The sequence below is a fragment of the Camarhynchus parvulus genome, chromosome 2 (genome assembly GCF_901933205.1).
Source record: "Camarhynchus parvulus chromosome 2, STF_HiC, whole genome shotgun sequence".
NCBI classification, from domain to species: Eukaryota; Metazoa; Chordata; class Aves; order Passeriformes; family Thraupidae; genus Camarhynchus; species Camarhynchus parvulus.
This window is the reverse complement of record NC_044572.1, coordinates 10,086,300-10,100,150: the sequence shown is the minus strand read 5'-3', so window position 1 is coordinate 10,100,150 and position 13,851 is coordinate 10,086,300. Positions and strand designations below refer to the sequence as shown.

Here is a 13,851-nt window from a genome sequence, read left to right as displayed (position 1 = left end):
GTCACTCCCTACAGCTGCCTGCACAGAGGCTGTAGCCAGGTGGGGATCAGTCTCTTCTCCCAGGCAACAGTGACCGGGCAAGAGGACATGGCCTCAAGCTGTGCCAGGGTAGGTTCAGTTCGGACATTGGGAAGAAGTTTTCCACTGAAGGGACTGCCCACAGAGGCAGTGGAGTCAGCTTTCTCGGAGGTATTCAGGAAGTGACTGAATGTGGCACTCAGTGCCATGGTCCAGTGGTGCTTGGTTGAAGTTTGGACTCAATGATCTCAGAGGTCTTTTCCAACCTAAATGAGACTTTCTGAGTAAAGAATTTCTTCCTGGCATTTAAATCTCTCCTCTTTCATTTTTAAACCATTCTCCCTTGTTCTATAAGTACATGCCCTGCCAAAATGTCATTTTCTCTCTTTTTTTATAAGCTCCCTTTAAGTGCTGGACGTTCGCAAGGATTTCTCCATGGAGCCTTGTATTCTCCAGGCTGAACAGCCCCAGCTCCCAGCCTGCCTTTGCAGGAGAGGAGCTTCAGCCCTCTGATCACCTTTGGGTGATCTCCTCTGGACCTGCTCTAACAGGGCCACATCTTTCTTATGCTGAGGACTCCACACCTGGCCACAGTGCTCCTGGTGGGGAAATCAAATATGCATATTAAAACAAAGGGAATAAAATTAATAGCAGGAAAGGATTGAATGCCAAACTCTAGGCTAGAGCAGGCATTATTTTAGTGTGCTTTGACTTGTTTATAAGAAATACTTCTCATAGGTGTTGCTTGCCATATGATATTAATGTCAACATTATTTTCCCTTTTTTTTTTTACAGCTGCTGGGATACAAATGAGCATGGTGGTCCCTGGTGGGTTATACGAATACCAATTTTAATTTCTATTATAGTAAGTAAAATTTGAAGCATGAATTATAGATCTGTTCAGCATTGTGCAGTGCATGTAGCCATTATTCTTTACTGCTAGTTACAGATAGACAAGAATTCTGTTTTAATGAAAAGAAATTGTGCTGCAGGAGAAAAGTTAAACAGATGCCAAGGCCATTAAAATTTGTTGCCTCCTATTAAATTAGCAGTTGCTTTTATTTGTGTGCTGTTCTTTCTTTAACGTCTCTTCTGTTTATGAGCCTGGAGGAAGGAAAAATCTAATTATACTTCTCAATGAATTGCAGATTTGATTTTGTGTGTAAATAGATAGTCTTGCGATTGAGAATCTGATATTAGTCAAAAAAAATTATGGCTGTTGTATATCTTTCTTTAATTGGTAGCCTACTGAAATATATATTGAACATGAATATTTGCAAAGTAGTACCATTTGAGAATGTTTCACAGGGTTTTTCTTGTTTGGAACTCATTAGAATTACTGGACTAGTGTAATAATATTCCTGTTCACTGTAATGATTGTGTAAGTAACTTTGGGCATAATATACTATGGTCATATGTCCATTTCTGAAAATAGAGAGCAAATTAATGTATTTTAGATATACTTGATTCATTTTTTAAATTCTAGACAGAAGATCGAGGGCATTATTAGATTACACAAGATCTCAGGAGTTTGCATTAAGCTTGGGCTTGCCTTTCAATCTGTGCCTGCTGAAAATCATTTGGGAAAAATTCCTGTTATCACTATCAGTGTGAATTCTGCAGTTTGAAGAGAAAGAAGAGTAGGCCATATGTGTGAAATGACATGAGGTAAGGCCTCAAAAATGTTTTATGTTATGAAGAAATGAACATGCAAGAGAACTGCAGCAGGAAGGGAATACTTGGACCTCAAAGGAGCTGGAGAATAGGGAACAATCCAGAGTTAAGAAAATATGTTGGAAGATAAAAGCAAAACAAACCACCTGGTGTTTACAGGAAACCCTGTTCTCTGGATGCTCAGTTTGAACAGCTGAGACTTCATGTGCCAGAAGGCAGAGCTCCTCCAAAGCAGTCCTGGACCTGGAAGTTTGGGAAGTCCAGGAAGTTATCCCAGGGTGCATTGGCAGACCTGAACTGCAGCTGGATCTTCGTGAAGAGAAGTCAAGTGGAGTACTGGTCAGGCAGCAAAGTTTGATCTATCCAATAGCATTGTGAGAGCAAGTTCTGATACCATTTTGCACAGTGGGAATGGCTTCTGTTAATTCAGTGTGTCAGAGCCCTCCCTGGCATTTCCTCCTGGGAATTTTGGCTTGAGAGAAGTCATTTGGCAGAGGTTCACACTCCATGCTGTACACACTTCAGAGTTACTCAGTTGGATGTGGCTGTTCCAGATGAATGTGTTGTTACCCCTATTCTCTCCTTGTCCACTAATACTGGCTCCAGTGTGTATGGCAAGTTAATATCCCCTGCTGTGGGTGCTCAGCTGCATTAAGTCTGCAGATAAAATCTGCAATAACAGATTTCTGTCTGTTACCTTTATAGGTAAGCCTCTAAGTAATCATCTGCCTGCAAAAAAATGTACATTAAGTTCAGCAACATTCTATATTTTCTAACATTTCTTTTTTTAAAATATATTAGATATAATTTTCCTAAATTTTTATTTCATCCCTGTCAGTTCCTTTCACTACCCTTCGCCTGTCACTTCAAACAAAGTGTTAAAAACAGAGGGACAGGCAGTTGCTATGACTGTGTTTTATTTATTAGTATCCCAAATTCTATAGGCCGTGTTATAGAAGACACAGAAATTAATTAAACTTGAAAAGCTTGGAGCCAAATTTTTAGGAGAAGGAAAGGTCCCACCAATACATGAAAACAGAGATTTATAGCAGTGAGGCAGGCTGGTTAGGTACCCCACCTGCTGATTTTGTGCTTTGGGTGGGGTTAGTTTAAAACAACAAAATTCTCATTTTCACCATGATATAAAATTTTCTCTAATTTATTCTAATATGTATGCATTTGATGCAGCTGTTTATGTAGCTGGAGTTGCAGTTTTAGCACACATTGTAAGTCTGAAGATGTGGATTCCAGCTGTTCCCTTACTTCAGCCTGGATGTGCTGTATTTAGTGTGCAGTTTTCTAGACTGCTCCAAAGAGTCCAACACCAGAAGGGATGGTGACCAGAGGAAGCTGAAAGTCAAGGCTGAAGAAATAATGGGAGTGAGACTTAGGATATACTGAGTTTTATACTTCAGTTTTCTAGACTGATTAGGTTCTGATCGTAATGATTTTTTATGCTAGTGCCTTTCTGAAAAACAAAATATGAAATAAAATACAAAATGAAATGCTACTCTTCTGTCTTAGAGGCCTGTCATGAGAATTAGGCTGCAGGGATTCAGATGGACTGGGTGATCTCCAGAGGTCCCTTCCAACCCCAGCTGTTCTGTGATTCCTTCATTTGTAATGTCAGCATCAATATCCAAAACAATCACACTTGTGAGAGGCCCTTTTTGTGCTTAGTTGGAGTAGACAGATCAGCTGAGCAACAATCTTCTCTAACCCCAATTCAGACAGAAAACACTGAAAGTTGAGATGAGAAGCAAGGGAGGATCAAAACTGCCTCTGGGTTTCTGGTGGTGAATCCACGTGACAATTTAGGACAATTAGTGATGTGACAATTTAGTGCTTGATTGCAGAAAACCACATCCAGTGTCCCATCCTGCTGGGAAACCTGTCCTCAGCTGAAGTAGTGGAAGGAGGACACTTCTGAAAATTGGGGCTTTCAAAGACTTTTGCCAGCCAGAGCAGCAGTGGTGGGGCTTGCAGTGGTGGCTGGACATGGCAAAAGTGGTGCTGCAGAGCACGAGAGGTTTGGCACTGCAGGGCTGAGGGGCTCTGGAGGGAGGCGCACAACTCCCACGCTGACTTGGCTCCTGTCTGACCTGATAAGAATTTATTTTGGCTGCAGATTGAGTGGAGAATTCAGAAATCACCATTATATTTGTTTTCTTTGCAGGTGAATTTTATACTTTTCATTAGCATTATAAGAATCTTACTGCAGAAGTTAAGATCTCCAGATGTTGGAGGAAATGACCAGTCACAGTACAAGTGAGTCATATTTTTAGATATTATAGACAGAAGCAAAATAATCTCTCTAAGATTTCATCTGCTGAAAACCAACAACTGCTGTCTTACTATAATTATATTTAATTTAGAACTACTTTTAGATATTGTTTAATAAATACAATTATGCTGAAATGGCGATAAATATATTCTTATCAAATGCTTAATTCAATAAAAATACTTAATTTTAAAAAGACCAACAAGTTATTTTGAATTTGAGTGTAATCCATGAATTAGTATGCTGATACAAAATATATGGAAAGTAACATTTTCCTTTTGACATATAAACATTTAATTTTGACATAAGAAATATTTAAAATCCTTTAAAATTATTTTCCTTCAATGTCCTTAAAACCTTTTTTTAATTTCTAAAATACTTACATATGTTTTAAGGGCTGAAATTTTTATTTTTACAAAAAAATTAAAAATTAAATAGAGTGGTTTATACTGATTTAAAATAGCATCTTTACTTTTTTTAGAGGATAACAGTTGTTTCTGGCTTAGAACAACTTGATTTCTGTTCAGACTTTCCTCTTTTGTGTTTTGGTGTGAACATCAAATCCTAAAATATCTCTTTGTTTCCACAGCTTTAAAATCAAGGGATATTGGGGGACAATTCCAATTCATTGCTAAAATTGGTTTTGTTCTTTATTGCCATCTCTTTTGTTACTATTGTTTATTATAAGAGCTGCTGGATAAGTAATAACCTGCAATCAAGTCTGTTGTAGAAGGTTTTATTTTAAAGCCCAGACAAGACTCTGACAGTTCAGGGTGTCAATATGATACTTCAGTTACAAAACCTAACAACCTAACATGAACACTGAAAATCCAAAGCCATATGAGTGGCCTTTGAAACTGTGCTCCTGGATAACACCTTCCCTTCACTTAAAAAGTGCTAAATTCCTGTTCTAATAGCTGACAAAACATGCTATGCAGAAATAAAGAATATCCTTAAAGCCAAGAGAAGCAGGACCTTATGTGTTTTGTAGACAACGTGACATGTTTGATGCAAAAAGTGAAAAATTCTGATGTGCCACAGAGAAGTCAACACAACTGCACTGACAAGCACGTTTGTTTTGCAGAGCTACAAGGGTCTTGTGTTTGCTGATTCAGTTATCTGAACATGTGGGAGAGCTTGTTGATTCTAGATGAAACTGTGCACATTATTATGTAGCTCAATGGCCAACTTATAGGCAGGAAATCCCCTCAAGTTTGCTTCTTGTGACATGAAGTTTTCATTGCTTCCATGTAGTATTTATTTAGTTTTTGAAAATTAGACATTCCCTTACTTTCAGTCCCACCATTTTCCACACTTTACTGTAGCACTTTATAATATTAAATATTCACATTATTAGCAATCTTGTCCTTCATTATTCAGCCCTGTAAATTCTTTGCTTTTAGCATTTGATTGCCTGATTAAGTTTGCATTTCTGGTCTTTAGCTGATACCCTTGGGAAAGTAGATTAACCTCCTCAAGAAACTGCATCTGCAGAGCAAATTAAAAGATCTAGGACGCTCGTTTATAAAACTGCAAATGTATTTTTTAAAATTCAGAGAAGAAGAAGGATGGTTTTTTGGTCCCTTTCTTTTGCTAAAATGTAAGTGCAGTATAGAGGAAGTAGCATCAACTAAACAAAAATTACTAAGCCAAGCATGGAGTGAAAGTGAAATATGAATCTAAAATTAATACTACTCATGCAAGTCACCATTTTTATTCCCTTCCTCTGAACCTGCTTGTAGCTGGTTCCATCCTTTAGTTGTTTATTTTAGTCTTGCAGTGGACATGGCTAAGTCCAAATAAAATCAGTTTTCCATTTCATTTGGGAAACCAGGAAATTTGCTGCCAGTGTCATCACCTCCAGCTGTAAATGAATTTCTTCTCCTAAGGAAACCCTATTTTTCCTGCTTCTGGTATCATCTTTAGATGTGAGGGATGTGCTATTTTTGAGAAGCTTTGCTGTCAGAAATTATTTCCACATAAATAAATGCAGCCCTTGGGCCATTATAAACAAAGCAAGGCCATGAAGACTGACACAGAAAAAAATAAAACTACTTGAAATGCCGAAACTTTTCTGTTAAAATAGGTGAATTCACAACAGCATCCTTTCACTGTTGAATCAAGTTGTATTCATCAATACAGTGATGAATTATGGAACTCAACATTATAACTTCTCAGATTTTATCTGATGCCAGGCATCCAAAATTGTCCATGACTGGCCCTATATAATAAATAAAACTGATGTTATTAGAGTGAAATAAATGACAGATAAAGTAAAAGTAGCAGTTTATCATTCCAGTAGTTTCATGAGCTGTTTGTCAGAGCAGTTCTGCTTAGTAATTTAAAGTTCTGTTTCCTAAACTTCAGTAAGTAGTGTCTTCTGCTAAATATTTAATGTTGTGTGCTTAACACCATCAGTAAAGCTGTGAAGTTTTAGTATTTGAGGCTCATGAAAATCTCTTAGTTGGGATGATTCTGGATTACATTTCCTAGGTACTGTTTGCATACTGTGCATGTGCAATGTACAGGCTAACCCTACAGTTACACATTCATCTCAGTAAAACAAGAGCTCATCAGTAAATTGCAGCTTTGTCTCTTTCCTTTACCCAGGAGACTCGCAAAGTCCACCTTGCTGCTGATTCCTTTATTTGGAGTTCACTACACAGTGTTTGCTCTGTTTCCTGACCGCAGTTCCAACAATTATAAAATAATCTTTGAGTTGTGTTTGGGATCTTTTCAGGTAAATTTTAAAGTTTTTAATCAAAAGAAGTTTTACTGACCTAGGTGAGTGCTGCCTACTAACTAAGGACTTTTGTCTTTTTCCAGGGGTTGATTGTTGCAGTCCTGTATTGTTTTTTGAACAGTGAAGTAAGTCTCATCTTTCCTACTGACAATGTTCTATATTGGTTTCAGTAAATGTATAAGTGCCTTCATAATTCTGCTCTGATACACAAAACTGTTTTGGAAGATATCTGCATTCCTATAAGTGGAATATATTTGTGACAGTTTGTATACAACAGGAGAAATGAGTGTGGCTGGGGGAAGAGCTTTAAGAGCTGTTTAAAATTGAATTCCTTGTAAACTGAGGTGTTAGTGTCTTCTGCTATTTGATGTGATCTAAGCAATGTGCAAGTGAGGTGCAACATGTCTGAAAATTCATCTGGAACTTGAAATACCATTTAGTAAGTATTGAGGGGTAATGTTCTGTCAATATCTAAACCTCAGAACAGCAGCAGATTTTCAGAAGTGCTCAGCACATCATAGTTTTCATAGTCTCAACTGAGAAGATGCAAAGAATTCCTTTTGATTTCAGCCCCTATGCAGTGTCTGACAGAAGGAATCTGTCTGAGGAAGACACCTGCACAGACAATTAACATTTAGCTCTCCTGAGTGCTGTTCTGGTCTTTGATATTCATGAGATGCCTGATTTTGGGCTAATCATTCGATTCTATGCCTTAAGTACATGAGATAAATAGCTCGATACCAAAACCTACTGTTGCAGCACAAGTGATACAAAACTGATTTTTGAAAGTGACCTTAGGGCACCTCTTCGCACACAGTGTAGGCAGTCTTTGCCTCAGTTATGTGACCTTTGTAAAAGGATACTCTAGAGGGAAGGGCTGCCATCCAGAGGGACCGTGACAGGCTTGTGGAGAGGGGGGAAAGAACTTCAAGAGGTTCAACAGGGCCAAGTTCAAGGTCCTGCACCTGGGTCTGTACAGGGCTGACTGAGGGATGGTTGAGAGCCATCCAGCAGAGAAGGTCTTGGGGGTGAAGGATGGACCATGAGCTGGCAATGTGCTCTTGTAGCCCAAAAAGCCACCTCTGTTCAGCATTAAAGGTCAAGAGAGGTGAATTGTCACCAGTACAAGAAAGACATGGATGTGTTAGAGCAGGTCCAGAGGAGACCACAAAAATTGGAGGCTGGAATACCTCTCCTGTGAAAACAGGCTGAGGGAATAGGGGTTGCTCAGCCTGGAAAGGAGAAGGATCAGGGGGGACTTTGTAGCATCTTGCAGTACATAAAGGGGGGATTATAAGGAAGATGGCAAAAAACTTCTTAGCAGGGCCTGTAGTCAGGACATTTTTAAACTGATATGTGGTAGATTTAGGAAGGAAAAAATATTTTCTGTAAGGATGGTGGAGACACTGTAACAGATTGCCCTATGGTAGCCCCATCCCAAGGCCAGGCTGGATGGTGCTCTGAGCAGCCTGGTCTGGGGGAAGGTGTCCCTGCCCATGGAAGGGGGTACAACTCCATAATCTTTAAAAGTTTGTACCAATCCAAACCATTCTGTGATTCTGTTCCTAGAGATCCCTATGTGACAGCCAACAGTCGTGGAAATTTTCAGCTCATATTTTCTTTTGAACACAGGTGCAGGGGGAGCTGAAAAGAAAGTGGAGGAGCTTGTGCTGGAAGCAGACAGCCGGCAGAGACTACAGACTGCACTCGTCCATTTCCCGAAATGGATCAGAAAGCGTTTCCCAGCTCCACAGGAATTCGAGAGCTCACTCTTTTATGCAGACAGAGACCACCATGATATAAATGAGCTAGGTCCCCCAAAACATGAAAAACTGTGGGATATATCATTCGTTATGCAGCTTGATGTGATATTTTATAACATGTACAGTTCAGTGCTTTGCTTTTCTACATGTTGGTATTTGGGGAATTGGTTTTTGCAGCCAGCCTATTATTAATGGAGAATCCTGCCCCATGGATGCTTTCTGCATTGTTCAAATGGTATTCATATTAATTCTGATGTTCTCTTGCAGTTTACTAGCCACAACAATTCAAAAATTCATTTTCCATAAAGGTCCCTTTACCTTCCAAAGTGGCTACGAGATCCATGCAGGGTATCCTGCTCAATGCAGATTTCTTTGGCACATATTAGGGTTAAGATGGGAAGCAAGAAATTTTCTTATACTTTATTTATACTTAAGGAAACATTGCCTTAAGGATTAGGAAATTCTTTTCTAATTATGGAAAATAAAAAAAAAAAAAATATAAGACCATAATTAACCACACTGGGAGTTCAGTGTGCTAATCCAGGAAATCATTACCATGATTTACAAGAAAAGGAAAAAGGTAGTACTTCTAGGCTAATGGTACACATTTCAGAGGTTACTTTCTACAGAGTTTGATTCCAGTCCTGTTGTTACTTTCAAAAGTGCCTGGTTTGATGTTTGTGTGCAGAGTGTGGGGCTACCTTTACAGGCCATACAGAAAAAACTACCATATTACTTCTGAACATAGTAGTTCTCAGTTGTTCTCTTCTGTTTAAAGTCAGAGATTTGTGTTGATCTTTCATGGAGGAGTTTTCTTAAGAGGTATGTTTTATTGCTAAAGCAGCCTGGCATAGGACAAAACAGCCTTGGATAGCTCATTACACATTGAAAATACCATTATCATTGAACTCTGTCTCTAGGAACTACATATTTGACTGCAAAACACAAGGAATATTGCAGTGAAGTTACAATTCACATTTAACAAAAATGTAAATTCTTTTACGTTTATTCAGTTCTATATCCATCTGAAATTATTTAAAATTTAGTCCTGACTATGACTCCAAAAAAAAAAAAAATAGACTCACTAAAAATTACCATAAAAGGCATAAAAAAGGAATTTTCAACAATGCCAAGCCTCTTATGAAGCCATGTTAAAAAAAAAAGGCAGAGAGCTGACAGTCTTATGAAAACATACATAACATTTCGTCTCTTTAAAAGAAATAAACCCAGTGATGTTTTCTTCCCATGTCAACGTTTAACCATGCCCACCCTACATTACAAGTGGGAATAATCTGTATTTGTATGAGTACCTCCACACAACCATTGCCCTCATGTTTCAGGTAACAGGTTTTATGGAGCCAGCAGAATCCAAGGTCCCTGCTCTTGTCAGATAAAGGGAAGAACAGCAGCAAGGGCATCTCTTGGCAGGCATATTTGTACATCCTTGAAAATATTACCAGTACTGGGAATATTGTCAGCAGCTGTCTAAGTGTATTACAATTCTTAGTCTGATTTAGTCCAGCTATTTATCAGTCAAACAAAATTTGTTTTAATGGGATTGCCATGGAGTCACACAAAGTTTTGTCAGACCAAAGATAGAAAGGGGCCCATGGCTCACACGACTGCTGCTGAACCTGGTGAATGTTACATGACACCAGCAGGTATCATCTGAATTCAACTACAATCACTCAAAGGAATTGTTACTTACAAAAGTTGAATTTAAAGGCGCTATTGATCATTTTCAGATCATTCATGTTTTCTGTTTGGCAGAGTAACTATGAGATTCTGGGTGGAAGTAGGCTGCCCAAGAGCATTCCCGTGGGGTCTAAAGGTGTGCCCCTACACATGTATTTAAACTCAACATATTCCCAAAGACTTTAGACTGAGGAAACACTGCTAAAATTTAGTATGTTTGCTGGATCTCTTGAGAAACTTGTCACAAGCTCTTAACTGCAAATATATGAAGACCCACTGGAGCTGTGGGAGCTGCTTTCACACCTAAATTAAACACATCTGCGCACATTAGGATTCTTTGTCTGCAGTGGCATTGGGACTGCTCAGTTCCCTGAGATGAGACGTGCAGGATGTTCTTTTTTCCCCTTAATTTCTGGGGTAGAAAGGCACATGTGACAAGCATTCAAGTGTGCTCATCTTTGTGCTCAAATGAGGTTATGTGAGCTAGTTGACACACAGACAGAATGATAGCACAGAAATAGCTGTTTCAGGCAATCATTTCCATCAGTCTGTTCTGCATGATGCATCACCAATTATATGTGTTTATAACACATTGTATCTCAGAGAAAACTTTGTTCTAATTAGGTGAGCATGAAAAAAAATCTGCATTTTAATTATTTCTGAGTTATAAAAAAAGAAAAGCCTTAATAAGAAAATACATTTTATACTACAACAAACCAGCATTGTTTCCTTTTAACAGGGTGCAGGTGCATTTAGGCTTGATTCTATTTTTCATGTAGGTTGAAATGCCACATGAGAATTTTGCAGTGGGAGAACATAGAGGTACCACTAAGTTTGTAAAGGACAATGTGGACATGCAAAGAATGGCACACAGGAGAGAGAGGTGCTGTATATATTTTTCTTTCAAACCAGTGAAAAGTACAGTACTTTGGAGAACCTCATCCCTCTATTAATAATATAAATGCAGATAATCTAAATACTGTTTTGTGAGACAGTTTAACTTCATAATGCTTTGTTCAGGCATTATCATGGCAGTTAAGACACAGAGGGCACTATGCTCACTTGTTTTTTACTCCCAGAAAATTTCTAATTTCCAAATAATTTTATGCAAAGTTACAGCATCAACCCTATCATCACCAGTTTGGCAGCTGCCTTTTCATGGACAGATATAAATATATCAGTAAAAAGTGCAGAACAGTTTGACAAATCTAGAACTTGATCAGTCTTTTTCACCTTTGCAACACCCATAACAAGACAGCTTCTCATGGCTTTGTCTCTCATTGCATTTTGCTGAGGAGCATGGGATTAAATGCTCTTGCTCTGTGCTGTGGTGACTCTAAAGAGTCAAAAGAACAATACAATGAAACATCATTTGGCCTTCTGTCATCCCTAATCCTAGCTCTCACTCAGTCCTAGCAGCAGCAGGAGAGGCTGCAAGAGAAGTGTAACCTTCCCCTTTCTTTATTCCTTTACTGTCTTTTCCCCTTTAGTTGCATCAGAGTCCAAACTGAGTTGTGAAGTATTCAAGGCAGGAAACCTGGGGGTTTTTTTTGTCCATCCCCACTGAAAAGCCAGAAGCACAGCTTGTACTTACTGAACCAGAATGGTAATACAGTTCACTCCCAGGACCTTGGTTAGTTGTTGTGCTGTACCTGCCCTGGAGGCACCATTAATTCTGAGTGATTTCTGTCAGCATTACCTGCTGCTAATGCCTGAGGAACACAGTGACAGCTTGCTCTCCACTTTTAACACAATTAAAAAATATATATATGGACACTGACTTAAATTTTCCTCTGCAGAGTCAATTTCAGCTGGGTGCTTGATATACTCAGGTGAAATTCATCTGCCCTGGTTTTGGTGTCTAAAAGCTGCATGTTTGAGTTAAAGACACTTTCAAGGTGCATTCCACAGTCATCACAGAGAAACAGGCACTAGTTGAAGATGGCTCCTTCCATGTTCAGCTGGGCATCTGAGGCAGGGAAGCTGGACCTAGTTTTCTCTGTACTTACTATAAAATGAGCTGGGGTAGCTGGCTAGTACTTAGATTTCTCACTCCAGAAATAGAATCAGGTAAGATATATCCCTCCAGAAGAGATCATTAAACTGCCTGGGTTATATTACACAGATACTCCTTTTTAAGCCAATTACCTTGGGTTGGCCAAAGTTATCCTCCAGGGAATGTGCAGTGTGATTCAAAAGGTCAGGCAGTGGAGGATCCCACAGTTCTTTGGGTCAGGTGTCCCTGCCTGCCTTGATAAACCTCATGGGCTTGTGTCACATTTTGGTTTGCCTGGCCTCAGCTTCCAAGAAATGTTTGGTTTTTTGGGTAAGGTGTTTGGTTTTTGCCTTTTGTAGGAGGGACCATATGCTAAAAGAAAGTGCTTTACAGTACCTGAAATTTTCTTTATGTTATACTGCAGGTAGCCAGCTGAAGAATACCCAATCTAAGCTTGTGATGGAGAGTACTATAGCAGCAATAGGTAATTGGTTGCAAATAGCATTACAAAAAACCTTCTACAGTCAAGTTGGAGCCATCCTACCCCGCTCTGTAGCATCTGCTTCAAGTCCTGATTCACTGTAGGCTTCCTTTTGCTTTTAACATGCCAGAGGGGAAAGCAACCAGCACAGACCCTCAGCAAACCAGAGACTCTGTCTGGGGCAGATTGATGAAATAAGGCATTGCCAGGTGCACGTGTCACACAGACCATGTGCAAAGACTAAGATGAATCATCTGCATCATTTGTCCTCTATTTTTCTAAAAATCATCTTCTGTTAACTGTGAATTTGCCCAGTTCAGCAAAGTGATTTGGGATAAAGTCCAAATTCAGTCTATACAGATTTTTTTCAGACATGCTTAAGGAGAAATCAAGCCCTAAATATGTCTGACAAAAAGAAAGAACTGGCAAGTAAGCTGCAGACTGTGTGTCTGATGCTATATGTGCAAGGGTCATCATCTGAACAATTACTGTCTGTGCTTAGTGATTAGGAAATACCTTTACCAACAGAAGTACCTTCATGCTACCATGAGTGCCTCTATCAGCTGTGGGCTGTCAGTGCTACCCTGACATGACCAAATACAGAAGTAAGTTAGGATGCAGTGCTATTCTGTTGCTGAAGAAATACTAAAATTAAAAAGTGTTTGAACATGTATGTTACAAGAGTACATCAAGATAACATTTAAAGGGAGCATTCTGTGATATGGTTTTACCACTCTGTTGAATCTGGTTTTGCCCAAGGATAGCAGGTTGTAGTTAAATCTAATTCAGGAACATTTCTATTGTCAGATTTAAAAGGTGACTGAAATGTCCCAAACCCCCCTATTTCCCAAAGTACTGTAATAAGTTTATGATTGCTTGCAGCATTTTTTGTCCTGGCACAAAATATGTATGTATGAGTATTACTTCAAATTTCTCTTTTGTCATCTTTGTTATAACTTTATATCTGTCAGGCATGGTAAAAATTTAAGATGATGTAAATGAATGTGATTTTTTTTACAAAATGTACAGATTATGATGTTGTATAGATTAATGTGTGTAAATAGATTTCATACTGTAATTCACTATAGTTTTTTTCTGGTTTTGCTCTTTTTGTTCTTTTCTGGTTTCAGTTTTTAATGTCACAGACCTAACAGCCTTCTCTGAGATGTTACATATAAAGCTGTGAACAAATAAGTGTTT

The 13,851-nt window shown here is 38.8% G+C and overlaps 1 protein-coding gene across 1 annotated transcript in view; it reads left to right on the top strand.

Annotated features, from left to right (window-relative positions):
* The window catches only part of VIPR2 (vasoactive intestinal peptide receptor 2), a 46,991-nt gene extending 37,360 nt beyond the window's left edge, over positions 1–9,631 (top strand). The window contains exons 9-13 of the mRNA XM_030943751.1: positions 814–883; positions 3,869–3,960; positions 6,584–6,713; positions 6,800–6,841; positions 8,349–9,631. Of these exons, the coding sequence (XP_030799611.1) occupies positions 814–883; positions 3,869–3,960; positions 6,584–6,713; positions 6,800–6,841; positions 8,349–8,519 (505 nt within the window). The 3' untranslated portion in view covers positions 8,520–9,631. The remainder of the gene's footprint in view (positions 1–813; positions 884–3,868; positions 3,961–6,583; positions 6,714–6,799; positions 6,842–8,348) is intronic.
* The last annotated feature ends 4,220 nt before the right edge of the window (positions 9,632–13,851 follow it).